This window comes from Periplaneta americana, chromosome 3 (assembly GCF_040183065.1).
Source record: "Periplaneta americana isolate PAMFEO1 chromosome 3, P.americana_PAMFEO1_priV1, whole genome shotgun sequence".
NCBI classification, from domain to species: Eukaryota; Metazoa; Arthropoda; class Insecta; order Blattodea; family Blattidae; genus Periplaneta; species Periplaneta americana.
In genome coordinates, this window is record NC_091119.1 from 181,729,418 (window position 1) to 181,755,897 (window position 26,480).

At 34.1% G+C, this 26,480-nt stretch overlaps 1 protein-coding gene across 2 annotated transcripts in view; it reads right to left on the reverse strand.

Moving 5' to 3' along the window:
- Nucleotides 1–716: 716 nt before the first annotated feature.
- The window catches only part of Hs2st (Heparan sulfate 2-O-sulfotransferase), a 38,447-nt gene continuing 12,683 nt past the window's right edge, over nucleotides 717–26,480 (reverse strand). For both annotated transcript variants that reach the window (XM_069822358.1, XM_069822357.1), the window contains exons 5-7: nucleotides 24,527–24,624; nucleotides 22,411–22,568; nucleotides 717–15,803 (exon numbers count right to left, since the gene is read on the reverse strand). In XM_069822358.1, the coding sequence (XP_069678459.1) occupies nucleotides 15,583–15,803; nucleotides 22,411–22,568; nucleotides 24,527–24,624 (477 nt within the window). In that variant the 3' untranslated portion in view covers nucleotides 717–15,582. The remainder of the gene's footprint in view (nucleotides 15,804–22,410; nucleotides 22,569–24,526; nucleotides 24,625–26,480) is intronic.

Genomic DNA, 26,480 nt, shown 5'->3' on the forward strand with positions numbered 1-26,480 from the left:
TTCTACATCAACAAATCACAATCAGACAAAGTTAGCAACAAATTTACCTATGAAACTTTTGTTTGTTAGTACAACTACTGTAGAGTAGACCTACTCAATAATAATAAATGGCCTGGCATAAAGTAAAGTAATTTTTAACTGCTTGTTATACAGTAAAATGTCGTTATTACAAATGCCAGTATAACGAAATTAATTTCTGTCGCCAGCCTTCATTTCATATAATTTAATGTTAAAATATTTCAATTTAACGAATTTCGTTAAAAAATCAGTACAACGAAATAAAAATTTAGCTCCCTTGCCGAAAAAAAAAATATACTTTTTTAAGGAAATTAGGGACATATTTTTTATTATAATAATATTGTAATTGTACAGTGACCACGTGGTCATTAAATATCTAATTAATGTAGCACTGTCTTCTAAGATTCAGATGTCTCTAAACTTAATGTTGGTTTTTTCATGCTGTTGTCCCTTGTTCTCTCCATTTAGTTTTCTCCTATCAGTCATAAATAACTCACTAATCTCCTAACATGGCGCCTTCAATCACAGCTTACAATTTCACAACATGGCTTTCCAAACAACATGGCACCACTTATCCTACAAAGTGCTTATTAAAAATTGAATTTTGTACTTTTCCTATGCCTTTCTTTAAATGTTTTCTTTTCAAACGCAAGTTTAGCTTCCTATTTTATTTAAGGATATTTTCCACGCCTACATGCAAAATATGCAGAGTTTGCGGCATACATAGAGGTAAATGAAGCATCCTTTTTTTTTTTTTTCTGTGGAAAACTAAAGTATTTCGATATAACGAAATTTCACTATAACAAAGTAATTTCAGAGGTCCTTACAATTTGTTATGCTGGTATTTCACTGTATAAGAATTTCGTTATCCTGATAATTTTTATCACAGCAGAATGAATTTCTATTATGATAAACTGAAATTCCTGTTGTAATGCTATTCGTTAAACTGAAATTATTTAAAATAAAATACAGATAAATTGGCCAGATGCAGAAAGTAATTTCGTTAAACTAAAAAGCTAATTATATATACATTATTATTATTATTATTATTATTATTATTATTATTATTATTATTATTATTATTATTATTATAGTTAGTTTCCAATAGGAGATTCAGGTTGGTTTCTAATAACTGCCCTTGGATATTACTCCATTCACCATCTCTACTCTTTATTTTTATATTATTCATCCTGCATCCCAACACAGGCTTAGCCAAAGGAGACATTTGTGTATTATTATTATTATTATTATTATTATTATTACTACTACTATTGTAGGATGTAATACATGTAGGACGACATAAAAAAAAAACATTCATTAGGTTCAGTTCAATGCAGATAACATTTTAATACCAGAGGTGCTGGAAAAAAAAAAGTTTTATAAAACTTTTAAAAGCAATAAAATACAACTAAACGTCACTTAGTAAATCATTCGAATACTTGCTGCTAATGAATGCATAACAAGCATGTGCATACATTCCAGGACCGGCATCTGTTGTGCACCACACTAATGTTTCAAAATGAGATCCTGTTACACAATGAGTGTAAATATCAAATAACAGCCAATTCAATCAAAATTCTGCTCTTATCAGTCACAGATTTCTACAGCAATGCAATAAAGCTGCTCTCCCCTGCTTCAATTTGTACTTCAATATGTGTAGGTTCGTTCCCGGTCACTTTTCCCAATTAGTTTTTCCCAAAACAACAGTTCCCTATTCCCTTAGTTCCAATTTTAATTTCGTCCAAAACGTTTTTTCCCTGCAGTCATTATTTCCAATGAATTTTTTATTCAATTTATTTACTGACTGCCTCCGTGGTCTGTTGGTCAGCATGCTGGCTTCCAGATCAGGAGGTCCCGGGTTCGATTCCCGAGCTTGGCTCTCAGTGAATTTTTCTTGAAAGAAGAATTCCCTGGGTATCTAGAGTCTGGAAATTTGTATGAATGTGAGTGTGATTGTGAGTGTGCCGGGTTAATATTAATTGACCAATCATCACAAATATAAAAATACATCAGGACTGTCGCTGGGCAGTAACCTGAACACACGTTTCAGCGTTACATTGTTGACAAGTAACTCCATCTGTGAGCACAACCATAAAGCATCTAATAGATGCTATAGAGTTACCAACAACGGGAAACAAAAAAAAAAAAAAATTATTTACTGAAAAATCTAATTCCATTTTTTGACGTGATATGTAACAACAATGCAATCAGCTAATGTATAAAATATAGAAATTTTCTAGTTACATTTATAAAAAGAAGTTTGTTGTGAAATGTCTAGAGAAGCAATAATTATAATCTCTGGTAAAAAGCTAAACAGACAGTTGAATAATCGAAGAGATACCAAAGGAGAGAAAGATTACTGGGTTTGTGAAAGAAAACCTGAGTGTACTGCAATTGCAATTACTAGAAGCATTAGAAATGTAATAAAAGTACTGAAAGAAGGTCCACACGCACATGCATCGAATGTATAAAAAGTACAAGCAGAGATTCTTGTAAATAGAATGAAAAGAGCTGCAGGTGAAGATCCTGAAATTACCCCTTCTTAGTTGTTGCGTAATGAGTTCCATCTGGGATATCCCAGAGAGAGAGAAATTAAAAAGAACTATAAGTAATTGATTAACTAGCGGAACTTACTCGTGTTAATTATGTAAGTCTGTGCGGCTTACAGCTGTTTCGGTGCTTCATCACACCATCCTCAGAGCCTACTAGATCTCGGCGTCATCTCGAACTTCTCTGCCTGTTGTGTGGGTGCGTTTGATTGTTGAAAAGTGGAGTCAAATAGTGTGTGTGTACTGAAATTGATCTGTGTGTTGAGAATTTGATCAGGGTGTGTTTTAGTGTGTTTGTATATTTCATATTGTTGTAGCGTGTTGAGTTTTTGATTCTTGGATTGTATGTGTAGGATTTCCATGTCTGCATTTATGTTATTGTATGTATGGTTAGCATTGGTTATGTGATCGGCATATGTAGATGTATTGGTCTTCTGGTTATTGCTTTAATGTGTTCTTTGTAGCGTGTTTGGCATGATCTGCCTGTCTGTCCAATGTAGAACTTGTCGCAACTATTACATGTGAGTTTGTATACATTTGTGTGGTTGTATTTATTTGTTTGTGCTTGTTGTGTGTTGAGATGTCTTTGTAGAGTGTTTTCTGTTCTGTATGCTATGTTGTATTTCTGCCTTCTGAATGAAGATGCGATCTTATGTGTGCTTTTGTTTTCATATGTTAGTGTGATGTATTTCACACTATTTGACTCCACTTTTCAACACTTTTCAACAATCTAACACACCCACACAACAGGCAGAGAAGTTCGAGATGACGCCGAGATCTAGTAAGCTCTGAGGATGGTGTGATGAAGCACCGAAACAGCTGTAAGCCGCACAGACTTACATAATTAACATGAGTAAGTTCCGCTAGTTAATAATTACTTATAATCAAGTGTTAAAAGTAGTGTACGCAAGATTCATAATGGAATAAAAAGAACTATTAGGCGTGAACAGATGAGAAAACAATTAACTGATCCCAGGTCTACTGAAGAGCTTAAAGATATTCCAGAACAAAACGGACATCAAGTAATGATCAGTTTCTACTATATGATAGTTATGACCAAAGAGAACCAACACAATTTGGAATTACTGGACTATACTTTTATCCTGTAATTATGTACATTAAAAAAATCAGAGATTATAATTTCTTAAGGTTTCTGTTATTTATTATTTATGAGAAAGGGAAAATCTGTCACTGAAAGATGTGGATTGGTAAAAATTACAATATTGGAAACAAATGCATTGGGCGCAATATCATTGGTAAAAAAGTGTTTTGGGAAAAACTACTTTGGACAAAACGAATTGGGAAAAGTATCCGGGAATAGTGTAGGTTATGTTGGAACAAAAATGTATAAGTCACATTACAATTTGTTGCTTTTCATGTGACAAATAACACATTTTAGCAGAAATTCCTCATCTTCATTTCACTATTTACTACTCTCTGTTCTCATACATGATTTCATGTTAGCTATCAAAATATTGAGTGCATACCACATTTGCATTAATTATTGACCGTGATGCATTAGTGTGCCTGAATTCTATTGTCTACAAGTACAGATATAAAAAAAGATATACAGCTGATATTTTTATGTAATAAGATTATACTCAGTTCTATTCAGTTCTTTTTGTGTAATGTATTTCTATCATTTATATCTGTGGGAACAGTGAATGTAAATAATTTTTTAGATGGCAAAAAGAACTACAGCTTCGGCACATCACTTCTAGATGGAGAGGCTTGGGTGAATGATGCAGTGTCAAGTACCTGCCACTGAGGAAAAAAAAAGTTCTTACTATTATCACAGTCTACTATATACAGTCGCGAAGCTTGAGGTGATTTTTTGCAAATCTCGTGATAAAGCGCTCCAAGCAGTTAGCAACTAGAAACAATAGACTGTCCACGGTCGACTTTGGACTGTGTCGTATTTCCATCGAGTGCTAGCTCGTTGCGTATTTCACATTGATGCTTGTGAAATGTTCGTTATTGGTTGTAATGAAAATGTTAATGGCTAAAATACAATAATTGGAATAATAATATTTTACTAGAGATGTAGAAAAATTAAGTTTGTTTTCATGAAATTTATTGACCACGTTTTATTTTCAATTCTAGTGGGATTATTATTGCTTAGGCCTACTTTTTTTTCAAAGGATATGTTTTTAATTATAGCTGTTAATTTTGTTATTATTTTTATTTGTTACTTTACTAGAGACGTAGAAAAAGTCTGTTACAATAAAATTTATTGATCACGTTTTATTTCCAATTCTGGTGTGATTATTATTGCTTAACCTCATCCCACTTTAACTACGTAAGCCTACACTACAAGTACCGGTACACGTAAGTTACTCCATTAATTCATATTTCCATTATTATTGTTGTAAAGGGAAATGCAAATTAATATTTATTGGTTTCATAGTTAATTATCGCTATAATCTTGAATGAGTGAAGCGATTATAGTAAATTTCAGTTTGTTTTCCACAAACAAAAACAATATTAACCTATTTCTTGCAGGTATCTTCGAGTTTATGGTGGAATTTAATATACTTCATTAAAATAATAAATTAACTTTATGCATTTAATATTTCAATAATGAAAGGAAGGTGTTAATTTTTCCAAAAGAACACGACAACGAAAGTGTAACATATTTTGTCGTCTGCTAGGAGAGAGATCTGCGATGATGAGGCGATAGTAGCGATCCTAGTGGTGGGCAACTACCCATGTTTGCATTTTTACTACATATTGAGCTTCGCGACTGTATATAGTAGACTGTGCTATTATACCATCCTTTCAGTAGACGAAACATACAGTTATCTTACTTCAAGACATGTTATTTAAGCTTACACAAGCATGTTAGCATTTTATTACACATGTAATCACAAAGCCTTCTCATATGAATGTCTTTCTTGTTTTATCATATAAGAAAAGCGATCACACAGATTTTTCCAATGTGTGTATGTGTTATCTTGCAATTGACAGTCTTCTGTATATTATATAAATTGTGAACGAAACCTTCTTAATTGTAATTGTTCAACCTCTTCGTTGTTTTTCACCATGACTTCCTCACTTTTGTAATGTACATTTCGTCAAACTACAGCATGATATGAAAAATAAAATGTAGCATATTAAAGTATATACATCCGTGTGGAAGAAAGGAAGACGTGATACAAGAAGGTCTCTTATCTTCACTACAACAGTTTCTGATAAACCAATACCTTATGTTATACCTAGGTCGACATACACAGAAAAGACCTGTTCAATTATGGCTGAAGCAGTGCTTTTACATTGCCCACTCCCTAGTTCTATTGTTGGTCGCAACAAGTGCTAATCTATACTAATAATAAATCTGTAGCCAAAATTTTTCTAGTAATTTTCGATTTTCCAAAAATAATTGGTGTTAACATGTATAATTAACCATCCTGAAACCGAAAATCGCTTTTTTGAAATTTTTGTTTGTATGTCTGTGTGTCTGTCTGTCTGGATGTTTGTTACCTTTTCACGTGATAATGGCTGAACCGATTTATATGAAAATTGGAATATAAATTAAGTTCGTTCTAACTTAGATTTTAGGCTATATGGCATTCAAAATACTTAATTTAAAAGGAGGGTTATAAGGGGGTCTGAATTAAATAAATCGAAATATCTCGCTTATTATTGATTTTCATGAAAAATATTACATAACGAGAGTTTCTTTAAAAATAATTTCCGATAAGTTTTATTCTATACAAAATTTTGATAGGACTGATATTTAATGAGATAAATGAGTTTTAAAATTACAATAACAACACCATCTACGGCGCTGTACTGAAATAAAAACAAATGACTTCGTCTATAAGGGGTCTTGGACAACAACAATCGAAAGCTATTAAACATAGCCTAAGAGAATGTTTCTGTGTTTGTATGAAGTAATATCGGAAGCTAATTAATTGTTTAATTATTATTTCACCATTGGAAAATGTAGTTTCTCTAGATGGACATAATTCTACAATGTTATTACAGTAACTTCTGAAACATATAGCAAGTAATATAAAGTATACACATTAAAACTATGGTTGCATGTAATAACAATTAAGAAACATGTTAAAGGAATTGTCATTGCACCAAATGATTGCTCTCTGGACCAAAATGACCGCATTTTAATTATTTAAATACAATTTAAATTAAGTAACATATTAAACGATTTATCCTTCTATCAAACACGAATGTTCCCTGGATCAAAAGTCCTATTTTAATTATGTAATTACTTTATATTTATTTTTAACAGGTGCAGCGGAGTGCACGGGTATGGCTAGTTAATAATAATCTCCAATACCATATCATGTGTACAGTTTATCGTTACACAGGCTCACTATGAATGTGGGTGGCAATCAGCAATGTGTCAGCCACCCACGCTCTAAGCAGGTGGGTACACTGATATCAGCATTTGAAGGCCATCAAGTTACGTGCTAGTGATAGTTCACAACTAAGCAATGTGGAACACAAAATCAAGTCATTGTATAGTTTTATGAAGTAGTTATTTTCTTTTAAGTCACTTTGTACTGTTATGAAATACAGTGTGGAACAGTGTGTTTTCATATACAATTTTTTCATGAACCACATATTGTGGAGGAGAGTGCATAAAGAATTTTTGCTGAAAATATCCAGAATCTCCAGTTCCATGTAAGAGTACAATTAATTAAAATTCAGAAAAACAGATTCAGTTTTGGACAAAAACAGAGAAAGGAGATGACACGTGTTAACTGAGGGAACATTAGACAGCACAGAAAATAGAATATAAAACTTAAAAAAACTCAAAACTTTAAGCATTAAAATTGTTAAAAAGGTAATATACCTTGTATGACAGATGACACCATTTCGACATTAGTATCGTGTCTTCATCAGTGTCTCTTCGACTCAGGGGCATATGCAAGGGGGGGTTACTGGGTTTGAACCCCCCCCTTGAACTTTTTGGAAAAAAAAAATGACATTTCTATTTTTGAGTATTTCTTTTATCCATAATCGTTTTCCCTTCTCTAATTTTTCACCGTCAGAGTAACAAAATCTACATCGACATAAGGCACAGTCTTCTTACCCCTCCTTCAATATAATCCATGTGCTTGGAGCTGCGGCACATTTGAATTATAACAATGTTATCTTTATTATAGAGACCTACTGACTAATATCGACCTTGTAACAAAATGAAGCTGACACAATATGAAATTGAAAAGGTTGTTTTGATATTTCTGCAGTAGAGTTCTGACTTCATTGTGAAACGTTCTTTTAATGTTTTGTGCATTTGACAGTCCATATCTTAAATATAAACTTCACATTATCGTTCCGGGTTCCCTGATATGTCTAAGCGACCACAAAATTCAATTTTACAAATTTTTTTATCAAAAAGTCGCATAGTGATTCTCGCAAGGTCAGTGAAAATTTCACATTGGCAAATGTTTCTTTGCAGCCATAGCGTGACAATGTAGCTGCAAGCGTTCTTCCCAAAACTAGTTTCACATCCATCTGTGAAAACTCAGCTGATGATGACAATAATACACAAAATTTAAAATACCGATAATGTAAATTGTAAACAATTTTAATAATGACTAATGACCCCCCCCCCCGACAAAATTCTGCATACGCCACTGCTTGGACTATTGCCGCATCAGCTCATCTTGATTCTAGTTTCGGTGTTTCCTGTCGTCTGTGATGGGGGTATGCAAACATAAAAACTAGAAGACGAACTGATACAGTAATAGTCCAAGAAATGTTCATGAAGACACGATATCAGTGTTGAAATAGTGCCGTCCATCATACAAGGTATATTACCTTCTTAACAATTTTAATGCTTTTAAAGTTTTTTAAAAGCTTTATATTTTACAAAAAATGTTGAAGTTAATATCAAGAATGTCCAGTAAAATCTATACGCCGTTTAGTCCACCAATGTCTGTGTACGTCGCTACTAAATTGTTAAAACAAAAGCCCTATAAAAAAACATGTAGTACACACCGACTAGAAGAGCCAGATTGGCAAGACTAAATTATTGTACGTGGTTTCAACAATCAATACATGATGGCATTGTTGATCCTTAATTCGTCTTTTTTTACTGATGAGGTATTGTTCCATTTGAGTGCTTGTGTTAATAAGGAAAATGATCGTCTATATGGGAGAATGAAGTCCACATGGGTAAGGGAAAAAAAAACTCTCAGCATTTTACGTGACTCATGTACTTACTACAAACACAAAATAATAAATGTGTTTTAAATAAATAAGGGAAACAAAGTGGAGATGAAAACTAGCACAAAGCAGAAATCTGAGATAAATGGCCAGGTCTTCTCTATGGATGTAGGTCTAGATTATACAAACAATGTCGTGGAAGTAATGCCTCCCCTATTTTATTTTCTCATTATACAAAGTATAAAACGACTTCGAGATTTTCAAGGAAACACACGTCTTCAGCCTCCCTAATACAGAAACAGTGGTTTTGGACATGATATCTGCTGCAAATCAAGCTTTCAGGTATAACTCCCTGTAAAGTTGATTTGAATAATTCAAATAAACTTTACAGGGAGTCATACCTGAAAGCTTGATTTGCATAATACACGTCACTGTTCGTTAACAGAAAACCACAACTTAAGTCACACAGAGTTAGTGTGCACTCAATGTTGGTTGCTTGACGGTTGTCAGCCCACTTTGAGGTCTGTGGATATAGAGGGAAAGGTTGGATCAGTGTCTGGTAGAGTTCCCGGGTAGCTCAGTTGGTAGAACGTTGGTATGTTTAACCAAAGGTCCCGGGTTCGATACCGGCCCCAGAACAATTTTTCCCTCAAAATTATTCAAATTATTCATGATATCTCCTGTCTGCCTCTCTGTGAACAGTAAGATCTCCTAAACTATTCAAAGGATTCCATTCACATATAGCACCTACGTGTCAATTTATCTGAGAATAAAGCAAATGAAACAATAAATTTTAGTACACAATTAATGGATCTTTATTTGGAATCTAAAACACACAATATAAATTTACTTTAAATAAAATTCAATTATTTCTCTTTTTTTTGTATTGTGTAGAATAAGCTGTGTTCGAGTTATAAGTGAAGTGTGGGGGGCATTGTTTTTAAATACAGGCATTCATTATACGATTTATCTTTTTATAGTATGCAGGAATTGGGATAAGTCTGGAACATTTTCAAGAGAGAGTTCATTCAGTTCACTTCATCTTACAATGAGTTCGTGTGATATTCATTCCCTTTTTTACCGGATTTATAAGGAAACTTGATATCTGGTAGTTAGCACTTCAAAAAAAGAATTTTATTCATTCCAGTATTGAAGAACTCATGGAAAATTTAGTTACATACCGCATGATACAACAAATACTGAATTTGTTTTTGCAGACATGCAACTAAGTTTGCACAATTTTAAACAACAGTTTTTGAGTATTTTCCGAAATAAGCTCAAAACAATATTACGATAGTCACAGATGGATACTGAATCTGTTTTTAGATAGTTTCTACCGACTGGAAGTCCAAAAAAAATAATTACATATTAAGAAAGGCCCCTCATTTCTCACGAAAAACAAGAACTGAAAAGACTACAGTGGACTACAGCGGACCTTATGTTGTCAGCAAATAGCTGGATACATTAAGAAGATTGAATGATTGAAGGAATGATTCATTGAAATATGTACTTATTTATGGAATGTTGAAACTATACTTTTTTCGCACAGTGTAGACCAGTTTTGGATCAAAAGAATGCAAGAATACCTCGAGTTATCAAAAGAAGCTCATACAATTTTTATAGCATTTGAAACTTCATATTAATGCAAAATGTTTCTCATTTATGACTGCCATCAAAATGAAAGTGGGAAATTTCCTCGAAATTGAAAATATCACTGTATCAACTAGTAGGTTATTTAGTGTCGATGGGATTGGTGATAGTGAGATGGTTTTGGCGAGATGAAGCCGAGGATTTGCCTTAGATTACCTGACATTCACCTTACAGTTGAGAAAAATCTTGGGGAAAAAAAAACCCAACCAAGTAATCAAGCCAAGCGGGAATCGAACCCACGCCCAAGAACAACTACGGATCGGCAGGCAAGCATCTCAGTCAACTGAACTATGTTGCTGGCTGTGTGTATCTAATACAGAGTCCAGATTGAGAGGCTACTTTCTGAAAAACAGGAACATTTACCGCATTAATTGTTTTTTACTTTATAACTACTGAAACATTTTTTTTTTATTTTTATATCCAACATTGTTTATATTTCTAAATACAACATAAGTGTATGTTAATAAGGTGCTTTTCCTTTTATTTTGTAAATCATTTCTAGCGGTTGCGACCCACACTTCGGGAATCATTGCCTTAGATCATGATACTATGACGTGAAAGAAACTGGCTTGTAAATACAGTAGAACCTCTATTATCCGTGGTAATGAAGGGGGTGAACTGAACGATTAATAAAAAAAATCGGATAATCCGTATCATAAAAAATATTTTCGTAAATTAAGAGAATAATACTTGTACTGTCGTAATTTTCTCTGTGGTCTTACGTTTAACATGCAAGATAGTGGATCAGAAGTTCACTCATTCAAGTCTGGTTGTCAAGGGGCAAGGGAACTCGTTGCAATGGCTGTCAGCAAAAAGATAGCAGTAGTAGAGGTCTCATATTGTAGATTTACATACTTTATAGACTACACTTTATCCTTGATTTTTTTTTTTTCTTTTTTGTTATTAAATCGCGCATAGTTGTAACACCAATCTCGTATTCTGATGCGAGATGAACCAAACCACAGTTTCTCTTTTTCCAAACTGCTCAATTATTTGCATTTCGGTCGATACACGTTTTCTTTTGACATTGTGAGTACATTTTATATAGAAGTTGAATAAACCAAACTGTGTAAGTGTAAAGGCATGTAATAACACACTCTAGAAAAAATACGTATTAATATAACATAATGTAATACTTAATATCTTTCTGTAGCAAAAAGGAAAAAAAAAAAAAAACGAGAGACAGTCGGATAATCCGCCAATCGGTTAATAGGATGGCGGAAAATTGGGATTCTACTGTAACACATAAGAACAATATCCACCCAAGAGTTTAAGAGAAATCACTGCACACAGACAGACACATAGATATATGGCGTATAAAAAACTACTTATATATACTGTGTGTATATATATATAAAGGTAAAGGTAAAGGTATCCCCGTAACATGCCATGAAGGCACTTGGGGGGCATGGAGGTAGAGCCCCATGCTTTCCATGACCTCGGCACTAGAATGAGGTGGTGTGGTCGGCACCATGCTCTGACCGCCTTTTACCCCCGGGAAAGACCCGGTACTCAATTTTATAGGAGGCTGAGTGAACCTCGGGGCCGTTCTGAAAGTTTGGCAACGAGAAAAAATCCTGTCACCACCTGGGATCGAACCCCGGACCTTCCAGTCCGTAGCCAGCTGCTCTACCAACTGAGCTACCCGGCCGCCGTGTATATATATATATATATATATATATATATATATATATATATTGATTTCGTGCACCATCATACTTCCTCTTGATAAGTCGTATAATGAAGAAGTCCAGAACATAATGTACTTCAGCATGACAACACAAATTCCCACAATACATTCATGACAAGAGAAAGCAATGCAAGATTTGGTAACTCTGCTATATGTACATATAATTCCAGCCTTTCTCCATTAGACTTCCACCTACACTGTGCAGCATATGCAGCTTGCCAGCATTATAAGTAGTCGTAGCGAGCGGGTTAATCAGGTGATCCGACCTCTCTCACACAGGAGGAAAACGGATTGGCAGTGAATAGCGGAGATTTAGGGCTACAGTCCCATACATCTTTTGCAATTCTCTATTTATAATTTAATTCAACACTCGCCTGAATTCATTCTCCAGTTCTTTAAGAGTGTATGAATTATTCACATTATTTCTGTTTTATATTCTCCACTGATAAAAGTCACAAACCTTTTAATCCGAGGAACAAGCTGGTGAATCTCAGCAACTAATTACGGGATCATAAAACACTTTTTCTCATCTTCTAACGATATAGCAACTGTTTGTGCGGTCGAGTTATCCTGCTGGAAGTAAGCATACTGTTTTATATTTTCACCCAATATTAAAAAAAGATTGCAGTATGTCTCACACATAACACTGTGAGCTGACTATCGTAGAAGAAAATGAGGCCAATTACCCTGTAGTAATGTCACACTACATACCCACTTTCTGAACGTAAAGAGAAACCTCATGCATTAAATTAGGATTTTCAGTGTCGCTGCTTAAATGGAGGCAAGCTTCGTCCATCATTATTAATGGAGACAGATCGATAGTACCTTCATGAACAGACTGCAGCATCCTCTCACAAAAATTCACGTGAGTGGTTGGATCTCTTAGATGTAATCGATGAACCACTGTCACTCTATAAGAATAAAAGTGCAGCATTTTCAGGCCTCTTAATGCTGACCTTCGTGACATGTCGCATTCTTGTGCTAATCGGCATGAAGATTTCCTAGTACTCACAAGCAAACATTCCGATGTGGGCAGACAAAAAAGTTAAATTTTTTTCTTCCACCATGTTAATAATGTCAAAAGAAGTGCTTATACAAATTCTGGCCACTCGACCGCAATTACGAGGCTGTCCAGAAAGTGATTTTCCCCGGGATATTTTACACAAAAGAAGCACAATTTCTTGGGAAGATTTATTGAAACAGATACAGCAATTGTTGCGCTAATTGTCACCATATCCCCCCAATGGAACTGAGAGATTTGTCGTATCATGAGATCAATTTTTGTATCCTTGTGTCGCAGAAGTCAGCCGCCTGGGATCGGAACCAGCGTTTGCCAGCGTCTGCACCTCTTTGTCGATACTGATACGGCAAATATCTCAATTCTGGTGGGGAATATGTTGAAAAATAGCTCAAGAATTGCTATGTTTATTTCAATAAATTTTTCCAATGAAATTGTGTTTTCTTTTTGTTAACGATCCCTGGCGAACTTATTTTTTTACGTCCCTCGTAATTGCAGTCGGGTGGCCAAAATTTGTATAAGCAGTTCTTTTGCTATTATTACACGGTGGAAGGAAAAAAAAAAAACATTTTTATCTGCCCCATCAGAACGTTTGCTTGTTAGCTGTATTCTTGCCTGAATATCTGCAAGTTCCTCCAATGTAATTCTTGTATTCAGAAATATGGACATCATTTTCAACATATGCTTTGATAAAAGGTAGGATCAACATAACATTTTCTTCTTACTTCTTACCGGCACATTATTTGTATGAGACTACAGGTCTAAAGCACCACCATTCCCACTAAACATGCACAGTACAACTACTTTAGATGCTGTTAAGTTGTAGTATATGCTGCACACTGTATCTGGTCCAATAAGAGGTGAACTTCTTATCAAGGAAAGCATATCTCCAATACTGGATGTTGTAAGGGCTGTTAAGGGAAGACTCCACTGAAAATCATGAAAAATTTTCCAAATTTTTTTAGCTATTTCACTTATTCAGAATTTATATTTTCATACCCCAAGTGGATTCAGCTCAATTCTGATTACAAATATTCGTATGTTTACACTTTTTAAATTAAGGCTGGAAGGGGGCGTGGAATTTAAAGAGCTGTCAAAATTGTTTTTCATCGAAGAAATCTTTTTTAAAATTTCTGATTACAAATCTAGTAACTTTTTGTTGGCTCCCTGAAGTTACTAGATGAATGTAGCGGAGGAGAATATTAATTTACATAAATATTCATTTTATTTTCAAATCTATTTTTCTGTGTTCATTTTTGTTGATTCAACACCAACTTTCTTATGCCAAATATTAATCAAACTGGATGAAATGTTTACTGCAAGTATTTATGAGGTAGCTGCATGTTGCTATGCATTTATTTTTCTTAAGAAAAATATTAATAAAATAAACTAGCAGCATTTCTCACAAAATAAATGCATAGAAACATGCAGCTACCTCATAAATACTTGCAGTAAAAATTTCATCCAGATTGATTAATATTTGGCATAAGAAAGTTGGTGTTGAATCAACAAAAATGAACACAGAAAAATAGATTTGAAAATAAAATGAATATTTATGTACATTAATATTCTCCTCCGCTACATTCATCTAGTAACTTCAGCGAGCCAACAAAAAGTTACTAGATTTGTAATCATAAATTTTAAAAAAGAATTCTTCGATGAAAAACAATTTTGACAATTCTTTAAATTCCACGCCCCTTTCCAGCCTTAATTTAAAAAATGTAAACATACGAGTATTTGTAATCAGAATTGAGCTGAATCCATTTGGGGTAGGAAAATATAAATTCTGAATAAGTGAAATAGCTAAAAAAATTTGGAAAAATTTTCATGATTTTCAGTGGAGTCTTCCCATAAATAATCAATCCAGGTCAATGGTGATTTTTATAAGAGGAGGTACAAAGACATGTTAAATGCTTAAGAAAATGTATAAAACTTGAAGATGATTTGATGGAAAGTACTTAATAATAACATAAGTAAATTTAATTTCCCTACTTCCACTAATATTCGAGGAGTGGAAGGAAGGAGGCATTACTTTCACTCATGATACAATGTATATATTAACAGTAACATCACAATAAGATGTTACATCATACAAAAAAAACCTTATGTCACAACCTTCATTAGTAGTCATTTGCACAAGTTACAACTTAATAAAAATAATAATCTTACAAGCAAAGAGGAACCTACTGACAAGTGTAAACCTCAAAGAGTGTAGATAAAAATATCATAGAAATGAACACACATAAATAACTGCAATCTACAATGGAAAGTAAAATAAATATATCCCAGCTTAAAAATCATATTATGCAGTGCCGTGATCATGTAAAATGATCAACATTTATTAAAAGCACCAGTGGAACTTAGCATGTTAAAGCAGACTTAGCGATTTAATTTCATGGAATATTACTTCATTATTTGGAAAGTCCTATTAAATATTAATGGCACTTACCGCTACTCTAAATCATTTCACCTTTTTAAAGTTCAGGTGTGAGCAGTAATATCATTGAGATCTAGTATCTTCACTTCGGTCTTATCTTCTCATACATGAACTGTTGATTCTTGTCCGCCATACCTCCATCTTTAGTTGGCAGGGTTCTTTTCTTGGCATAATGAAACTGTTCCAAGGCATATTCATAAAGTTCATTCTCCATTTTCCAAATACGAGATTTTTGGATCTGGGCAACAGTTTCTGGCAACGGTTCAACTTTCTGTGATGTACGACGCAAGTGTGACCTATTACCTGATATGAAAACAGTTACAATAGTAAATCTTGACTGAATATAACATCATAATTAAGGAGCGGATTCCTATGTAATTAAATATTATTTTTGCGTGTGATAAAACACAATTCACGAAGTTAAAAATTCCGAACATGAAGTTTCAAGTTTAAAACCCGAATTTTATTTCACATAAAAACACATTTTCACAAAAAAATTATGTAAATACATATTTTCAGGAAATCTATTATAAACACATAAATCTTGGAATTTTTTTACTTAAATAATTTTTTACAAGAACTTTTAAATATTTTAAAACTAAATCAATTATGTCACTCAGAAGTACGTTATCTTTTTAAGAATTCTTGGTTGCTTCGTGTTTCTAAGCGCTGTGTGATGTATCCATGATCCATTTTTGTAATAGTATCGCCTCAAGTTCTGTGAACTGCTAGGCAGCATATCAGTGTTATTATTAGAGAATAAATTAACATGGACAAGGAGGAGAGATCTTGCAACACATAATTAGGAATGTTCATTGTTGCTGAAGATGATTTCATTCCACGCTTTGTTTGTGAAACATAACAGATAAGAGCTCGGGTATGAACATTATTTAATTTAAACAAATCTCTCGCCTCTCGCTCATGTCCATCAAGTATGGAAATATGTCTTGTTGTGATTCCCTGTTATCGGGCTTCGTCAATCGATATCCTTCAAGATACACTGAAAGATGGTTGTTTAAAAACCGATTTGGCTTTCCTATTAGCAAATCTAAGCTTTTTGTGTGACTCCATAAAAAACTCGAAACAGCCAAAAACCTGTTGTCTGAAACAGGGAGGTGCGTGGCGTGAAAATTAAACTAGACTCGCTACCAGGTTCAGAAGTACAAGTACTAAGGGACAAATTCCAGAATGTGTTTGGGAAAAACAGTGGATATAAAAAAATGTGTAAAGTTGCTCAAGTATTGGAGGGTGTGCCTGAAGGTGAAATTGACTGTGTTTGTGTTTGTGACATTCCTCTCTTTCACGTCTGACATCCTGTGATGAGGAAAGATCGTAATCACAGTATAAGTCGTTATTCATAGATAATCAGCATGCAATTGTGATGGAGAATTTGGAGACAACCTTTGTTGTTCACTGCAATTCTCGGCCAACTACTAGCACTCAAGTGTGGTTTGTGAGTACCTATTCACTTTTTTTTTTTCAAGCTAAGTAAGGTATTTGTCATATTTAAAAAAAAATATATATTTTTTTTTTATTTTTAGCAAATATTTTCGTACTTTTTAGCACATAAAAAATAAATATATTAAAATTTTTAGCACATAAAAATCCGCTCCCTAATCATAATGATGGAAAAATAGGAGAACTGTGTCTAAGACTATTGCCTTTGAATAAAGCTTACAATTTTCTTGTAAACTCTAATCATCCATAATATACATGTATAGCGCAAAAAAATATTCCTGAACAACCAACATTCTTAATTACTGAACACTGACGCCTCTATTGATCAATATAAAAAGAGAATATTCATTTCCGGAGTTGTGTATTTTATATTTAAGCAGGTTTTCAGGTCGTCAAGTTAAGTTTTATATGCCTGAAAGAGTCTCTAAAATTAAAAATAGGTCCTCAAACGTGTTAGAGAAAGATCAGCATTTAACCATATACTCTTTATTTAAATTACTTTTTAAAAATTGAACAAATATACATGCACATCATTATTCTTATTCATTTGTCAAAAGTTGTTGTTGTTGTTTTCTAATGCCAGGCGTTTGACAATAAAGTCATTTGACCTCTTGCACTCCAATATTTTTCAAAGATATTATCATGACCAGCCACTGAAGCACAGATTTTGAGGTGTTCCGAATCCATTTCTTGGTTTGAGTTGCACAATGGACAGTTAGGGGACTGATATATTCCAATTCTATGCAGGTTTTTGCCAAACAATCATGGCCTGTTACCAATCTAAATGCAGCTACAGACGATTTTCGTGGTAAATCGGGAATTAACTGTGGATTTTGATGCAGAGAGTTCCATTTTTTCCCTTGGGATTGTGTTATCAAATTTTGTTTGTTGAAGTCTAAGTATGTAGATTTAATAAATCTTTTCACAGAGTAATACGTAGATTTAGTAACAGGTCTGTAAGTAGCAGTGCTGCCCTTCTTTGCTAAAGCATCCGCATTCTCGTTTCCCAGGATTCCACAATGGGATGGTATCCATTGGAATACAATTCTTTTATTGAGTGATATTAATTGAGAGAGCATTTTAGTTATTTCTGCTGTTTGAGATGAAGGTGTGTGTTTAGAGACTATTGATAGAATAGCTGCTTTGGAGTCTGACAATATAACTGCATTTTTAAATTTACTGGTGTGGCATAGAAGATTCCTGAGACTTTCACTTATTGTCAAAAGGTTGCTTGTTTCTAATGGCAGGATTTGAGCTTTACATCATTTTCCTAGTATTTCGTTTACTTTTTCAATAAAGAAGTTATAAAACCTGTAGCTGCATTGCTGTTATTTCAGGCATGATTACTCCTCTTTGCTTATGTCTTAGCCCCGCTGTGTTGCTGCACATTCTATACGCCTGCTTGCCACCAAGCAGAACAATATATTAATTACTAAATGTGCCAGCAGTACTTACTTACTGGCTTTTAAGGAACCCGGAGGTTCTCTGCCACCCTCACATAAGCCCGCCATTGGTCCCTGTCCTGAGCAAGATTAATCCATTCTCTATCATCATATCCCACCTCCGTCAAATCCATTTTAATATTATCTTCCCATCTATATCTCGGCCTCCCCAAAGGTCTTTTTCCCTCCGGCCTTCCAACTAACACTCTATATGCATTTCTGGATTCGCCCATACGTGCTACATGCCCTGCCCATCTCAAACGTCTGAATTTAATGTTCCTAATTATGTCAGGTGAAGTATACAATGTGTGCAGTTCTGTGTTGTGTAACTTTCTCCATTCTCCTGTAACTTCATCCCTCTAAGCCCCAAATATTTTCCTAAGCAACTTATTCTCAAATACCCTTAACCTATGTTCCTCTCTCGAAGTGAGAGTCCAAGTTTCACAACCATAAAGAACAACAGGTAATATAGGTTAACTGTTTTATAAATTTTAATTTTCAGATTTTTTGACAGCAGACTGGATGATAAAAGCTTCTCAACCGAATAATAACAGGCATTTCCCATATTTATTCTGCGTTTAATTTCCTCCCGAGTATCATTTATATTTGTTACTGTTGCTCCAAGATATTTTAACTTCTCCACCTCTTCAAAAGATAAATTTCCAATTTTTATATTTCCATTTTGTACAATATTCCCGTCACGAGACATAATCATATACTTTGTCTTTTCGGGATTTACTTCCAAACCTATCTCTTTACTTGCTTCCAGTAAAATTCCCGTGTTTTCCCTAATTGTTTGTGGATTTTCTCCTAACATATTCACGTCACCCGCATAGACAAGCAGCTGATGTAACCCGTTCAATTCCAAGCCCTCTCTGTTATCCTGGACTTTCCTAATGGCATACTCTAGAGGAAAGTTAAAAAGTAAAGGTGATAGTGCATCTCCTAGCTTTAGCCCACAGTGAATTGGAAATGCATCTGACAGAAACTGACCTATACGAACTCTGCTGTACGTTTCACTGAGACACATTTTAATTAAGGCAGCAGTGGACGTCCATATGTAATCAGCAGCCATTGACAAGAAGTGCACGTTTAAATGAAGCCAAGCTGCAATGTGATTAGCTGCCGGAAATAACAGTGATGTGGCTATACATTCTTCTTTGGAAAAATAGATTCTATATGTATAGAAGTAAGAGAAGAGTATTAGAGGGTCCATAGATGAATTAAGATTTCACTTTCATTCTGAAATTACTTTCTCTGTAGAACACAATATTTCTGTCACATAATTTGGAAAATTTTTACTAACTAAGAAACAATGTTTCAGACATATCACTTTATTATTCTGATATTTCTCATATCGAATTATTACCTTACACCTCGGCTGCAAAAGGGTATCTGTCGGATACAGGGGGGAGAGCCATTAATCCTTCCCATTGAAGGCTTTAAAGAACCAACCTGGACAAATACCCAACGTCCCATCCCTACCTTCCCGTGGTGCAGCTGTTAGTAAGCATAATTTTACGAGCTGAACTAAAGGGAGGGGCTACTCATCAATTAGCACTGGTCAGCTTGATGAGTTAATGACTGAATTTGGTATAATTTTCCTCTATTCAATACCTAATTCCCTCTTTACCCTTTCCTATCCAGTCCTCTGACTGAACTCTTACTTTCTTCGACCCCGATGGCATTAGAGCATTCGAGGCCTAGGAGTTCATTTCCCTTTCCTTCCTCCTCTTTCTACTTTTCTGTTCCTAGTGCTGACCTGCTATGGCACTAAAATCGTCCTTCAGTGGCTTAAGGAGGGAAAGCTGGTGATCAACAACTTCTCCCAGCTAGGTCCAGTGGACCCGTCGACCAACAGCAGGTGTGGTCCTCCAAACATTCTGGGGGTTGTGTGTGAATGAAGTAGCCACCAAAATGTTAAAATATGGTGTTCACTTAAATTGGCTACAACTTGCCATTTAACCACTCTAATCTAAATTTAACAGAAGAAATACTAAAATCAGAAGTAAACACTGAAATAATGAAACAATTGTCTTTAGAGACAATTAATATTAGGTACCCTCCACATAACTGGCTTCATTTATACACTGACGGATCCTTGATCTCCAGAGAACAAGGTGCCGGTGCAGGTGTTACGTGCTGGCTCTTCTCACTTTATAGATCACTTGGGTATGGAACAACAAGTTTTGATGGAGAAATCATTGCAATAAGTGAATGTCTCAGGAATCTTCTATGCCACATCAATAAATTTAAAAATGCAGTTATATTGTCAGACTCCAAAGCAGCTATTCTATCAATAGTCTCTAAACACACACCTTCATCTCAAACAGCAGAAATAACTAAAATGCTCTCTCAATTAATATCACTCAATAAAAGAATTGTATTCCAATGGATACCATCCCATTGTGGAATCCTGGGAAACGAGAATGCGGATGCTTTAGCAAAGAAGGGCAGCACTGCTACTTACAGACCTGTTACTAAATCTACGTATTACTCTGTGAAAAGATTTATTAAATCTACATACTCAGACTTCAACAAACAAAATTTGATAACACAATCCCAAGGGAAAAAATGGAACTCTCTGCATCAAAATCCACAGTTAATTCCCGATTTACCACGAAAATCGTCTGTAGCTGCATTTAGATTGGCAACTGGCCATGATTGTTTGGCCAAACACCTGCATAGAATTGGAATATATCAGTCTCCTAACTGCCCATTGTGCAACTCAAACCAAGAAATGGATTCGGAACACCTCAAAATCTGTGCTTCAGTGGCTGGCCATGATAATATCTTTGAAAAATATTGGAGTGCAAAAGGTCAAATGACTTTATTGTCAAACGCCTGGCATTAGAAAACAACAACAACAACACCTTACACCTCAAGCAGGGAATTATAAATTAATTGTGATTTGAAATGATTGGGAATTTTCCGAATTTTATGATGGATGGGAGATAGAGGGGTGGAAAATTTTTTATAGAGGTAGTATCACAAGGTCCGAAGTCACTGTTCTCGCAAATTCTTTGGAAATGTCAAACGTGAAAAGTGGGAGGGATTGTTATCTATAAATTTACTTGACGAATTCATATGGCCTGAAATAAAATTTGTTGTATAATCATGAAGTAGTTACTTAAAATTAATGCACTGAAAATGTAGTGGGAATAATATCATAGACAGTAAGAAATTTCGTCCAGGGAGTGGTTTTAGCAAACATACCCACCACAATAGCAGTGTTACCTCGTTGAATGGCAATTCTTATACACTATCAAAGGAATTTGGTAGAATGCGGGTCTCCAGTAATGAACTTAAGTTTACTCCCAATATTAGATATAAGTAGCACTACTTTTTCTAATACTTTTCTTTCCTAAAGCTCAAATAGAAAGAAGTGGCAATTTTTTTTGCAGTAGGGTTATGTATATAAAAAAAATTTTATAAAAAAAATTCAGTAACTCCCTCTCCCCCTCCCTAGCTGTCTCCCCTTCTCTCTACCACTCCCCACTCCCTCTTCTTCTCCAATCTTTCTTCCTCTCCATCTATCTTTCCCTCAAAATATTATGAGACTGTTGGCTCATGTTTTTCCTTATGGAGATCTTGCAGTAGGCTCTTGCAAGGCTCGAAACAAATTACCACACACGTGTCCAAAGAATATAATAATCAACAATGTGCAACGTTAACCAATAACGAAATAAATAAGTTGACTCGAAATAAAAATAATATAAATTTTATCAAGGCACAAAGATAATGGTAGTATGGCCATATAAAACATATCCAAGAAGATAAATTACATAGTTAAGACGCTATATCTTAAGCACAAGAACAACTGGAAGACCAAAAAGTAGATAGAAATCATAATATTAGATTTGAAAGAAATAAATATATAATTATCTACATTTAAGCTTCATACAAGAAACATACAGGCCTTGAATGTGATCGTAACTTACAATGTTACTTGCATATTTTAGGAAAGAAAACTTTTCATGAAATAAAATCGGACAATATAAAATACTAACTTGTTTCATAATGCGCTGATGCTCCTTGAAAGAAAGAAGGTAATGATACTTCAAGCAACTTGATAAAGTCGCTTAGTTCCTCAGTTACTCCCACTAGAAAATAATGATCAATAAGGTTTTTCTTGGCTTCTGCAAGTGCCCATTCGTTCCCAGGAACCCTGAACAAAAAAAAAAGTGGTCTTATCAAACACACTGAATAAAATCGCGAAACAGTGTTCTTCATAAGCAATCACTTCGAACATTAATGAAATTAACTCTGAAATTCATAATAAAACTACTACATTTACTTTCCACAATACTTTACATGTTTGGTTCCAAAGTTAGTCATATGTAGTTGACTATTCATTTTCATATTGAAGGTATATTGTACTTTTGCTATCTAAACTGTCTCTGTCAACATATCTTTGAAATATTTAAAAAGTAACAGACTGAATGGTTTAGAAATTAAATTCGAATTCCAACAATCTTGACCATTACATCTCGTACCTTTGCTATTGTTATATCTATATAAATTCATTTGTAAATAATTTTGTAAATCAAATTGATTGAGATGCATTGTTAAGAGGTAGCCTTAAATTTCAAAGACGAAAAAAATTAAATAAATAAATAAATAAATAAATAAATAATAAAGCTCAGAGAACGCCATTTTTCTCTCATTATCTGTGGTGGAGAAATAAAATAGAAAAGTTCACATTTCATATAACTAAACATGACACAAGTCAGTTTGAATTAACATTTAAAAGATTAGTTGTAATGCCTTTAAGTTTCAATACTTGAATTCATAAAGAATTTAAAACCATAATTTTTTACCTATTCAATATATAGACATTACTTACGGGGGTATATTTACAACTCCTTGGGTCAGAAAATGAGATTCTTCAGTTTTATTATTGGATTTTTCTCGTTATTACAATAAATAAATTTCAAGATATCCAAAACCCTTTAAGTTACATGTGAAAACATACAGGGTGTATATAAATTCAATAATCAAATGTCTAGGGATGATACAACAGACCAAAACAAACGTTTTTTAATTAATACATCAAATATTCATATGTATGAGGTCTCGCCCACCTCACACGACTAATATGAATTAGTCTATTTGTATTATTACTATTAAATACGAGAAAGCATTACGAGAGAGGTTCGGCCGGTGCCGTGGATCGTGTCCTGGCATGGCTCAGTTGGTAAGAGCACTCAGCACGCAGAGCTGAGAGGTCCTGGGTTCGATTCCTGGTGCCGGTACGAATTTTTCTCGTATTTAATAGTAATAAAACGTTTTTTGTTAAATGACCATGGGTCAGAAACTATTATTGAATAACAAAACCAGAAACTGTACTATTGTCTCCTCAGGTTGAGTTTTGTCAATGGCACCTGCAGAGATGCACTAAGGAACCTGGTTTTGGACGGTTCGTGTTGTTCACTGACAAAGCATCATTTAAACGAGATGGAATACTCAATTTACATAACCAACACGTGTAGGCAGATGAAAATCCTAAAGCCAGCTTCATCTGTTCCCACCAACAACAATTTGCTGTCAATATCTGGGCAGGTATTGTTGGGGATAATTTGATTGAGTCGTACATGATTCCACTAAGTCTCAATGGTGACCTGTACTTGCGGTTCCTGTTGAATTCATTACCTGAGCTCCACCAAGATGTTACTCTTGACATTCGACATCAGTCGTGGTTTCAACATGTGGGTTTCCCTAAGTGTACAGTAACTAAAATATTTAGAATCTTAATGACATAATAGTTGTCATCAATATAACTTATGGTATTGGTAATTTTTTCATATTTTCTATATCTCGAATTTTCGATAACTCGAAACATTACCAGATTCAGGAAGCACTTCGAGATACCAACGTTCGACTGTAATTAAGTGATGAGGAATTATTAAATTCTAAAAGTTGTTTACAATAAATAAGTACTACACATTAATAACTTAGAATTACAATATTACAACGTTGCGGGATAATTAGCGATAGAAATTTAAAAGCAGTATTTTTATTAAGCAGAAGCTGTATGTTCTATGTATGCCCGTAACATTTCAAAGTTATTTTAAATACACTAAATAGACAAACTAATGTGTTAAAATGGTAATGTAGGGCACATACCAGCACTCGGCTGCATGACCACAAAAGAACGGTATCTGCAGCCACATATTCTCTGGATCACAGTCAGCTTGACGTAACTTCACACAATCATCAAATGTCTGTATTGGAAGAAATGTTGTATCATGTTCTGGACATACACAGGGATGTTCAAGTTACACATTGTAAATTGGAAAGATGGGACATTTACTAGTAATTCCAAAATTTAGATTTCAGAAAATAACACATTAAGATTACATTAGGAAACAGCCTCTCTCTTCTACACTAGATCTGAACAATACAGATACAGGTTTCTACACCATTATTGTGTTCATGCTTCTTTACTCCCTGAGAACTTGGCATTTTAATCTAGTATAATCATAATAAACACGTCATCGTTATCGTTAACAACTTGGCTTAGATTTATGTTGTAAGAATTGGTACCTTCATCTTATTAGCAGTTAAGGGGATCCAGTAGGCAAAATTTCTTGAAACATTTTTTTTTTTTTCGATTTTTATGCTATATAATTATACATTCTTTTCTGTATAATTTGACATATATATCATTATTCTATCTTCCCAATAACTATTTCTAAAACAAGTGCGAATAAGGCCCTGGAATGCATAATAAGTTTAGTGAATTCTCTAATGCTTGCATTTAAAATTTAATTTAAGTTATTAGAAAATTATTACTATTTTTATAATTATGCATACAAATAGAGATTAATTTCTTTCAGATTTTATTGTTTTTTATAGTTATCTTTGGAATGATCACTTCAGACTCAAAATTTTATTTTGCACTTTAAAGGCTAATATAAATAATATGATGGTGTAATCACACGAATAATGAGCAGACTTTGTTTAATTTAAATTAGTTTTGTAGCAAAAAATATTTTCTATAGCTGTTATTTCACTATATTTTGATCATATGTATTGATAATTTAACAGTCTCATTTAGTAGGGTTAGCATCTAACCAGTGACATGGAGAGGGTTTGAACCCCCCATTGATCGGTAAGCATGACTAGCCGCCCCTGGAGCGGACTACGGTCGAGATGGGACCGGTACCATGAAACGGCGTAGGCTCTGGATTATGACGGGGTTCGTTTGTACAGCCACAGGGAGCATTTTCCAATAATTGCAACTTATTTTTTTCTCTATTACAGTATTCAATATATGAAACTATTACAGTATACAATATATATGAAAAAAAAAGGTTTAATATTTTAAATGAAAATAAAAGTTTTAATATTTTGAATTATTTGAACGTTTTTCTATAAGTTTGTTTTTTTTCTTACAAAATGCAGTTTTTTTCAGCTTCTATTACACATAGGACTTTCAAATTTTCAGAGCACGTTGCCACAAGCCTTGTCCCTAATCTAACATTGGATTTTCAATAAATCTAAATAATGAAAATAATTATGTACTGATATATATTGAAAACTGTAGTTAAAATTTGGACCGGAACAAAAAAAATTATATTTAATGTACTATGCACTTTTCCTTCAATTGGCTATGTTAAATTCGGGTAAGTATATGTAACAATAACGTGTAAAAAAATCAAGTGCCTACTAGTAGCAGTTTCTGAGAAAAGCTACATGAAAAATAATGATTTTAACGTAGGCGAGATAGGACGTACTGGATCCCCTTAATCAACAGATTTTCTATGTAGAGATCGAAAGGTACAGTAAAACTTGATTTATATGCTTTTATGAAGGTCTGAAGTAAAGAGAGCTTGTGAGAAAAACGTGTAACTGAAATGACATTTAGTAAATTTGAAATAGCTATTTATTGAAGACTATTCAGGAAGAATGAGTTAAGTCAGTTTAGTAAAATTTCCACAAGAGGTGATTTTATAATACAGTACCAAATTTATAACACAAGTCACAAGTCATGCTAAGGAAGTTTAGGTTTATTGTAAAACTGGCCCTACAAATTACCAAAAGTATTGGACTATTTATTACAATGTCCAGCGCCATT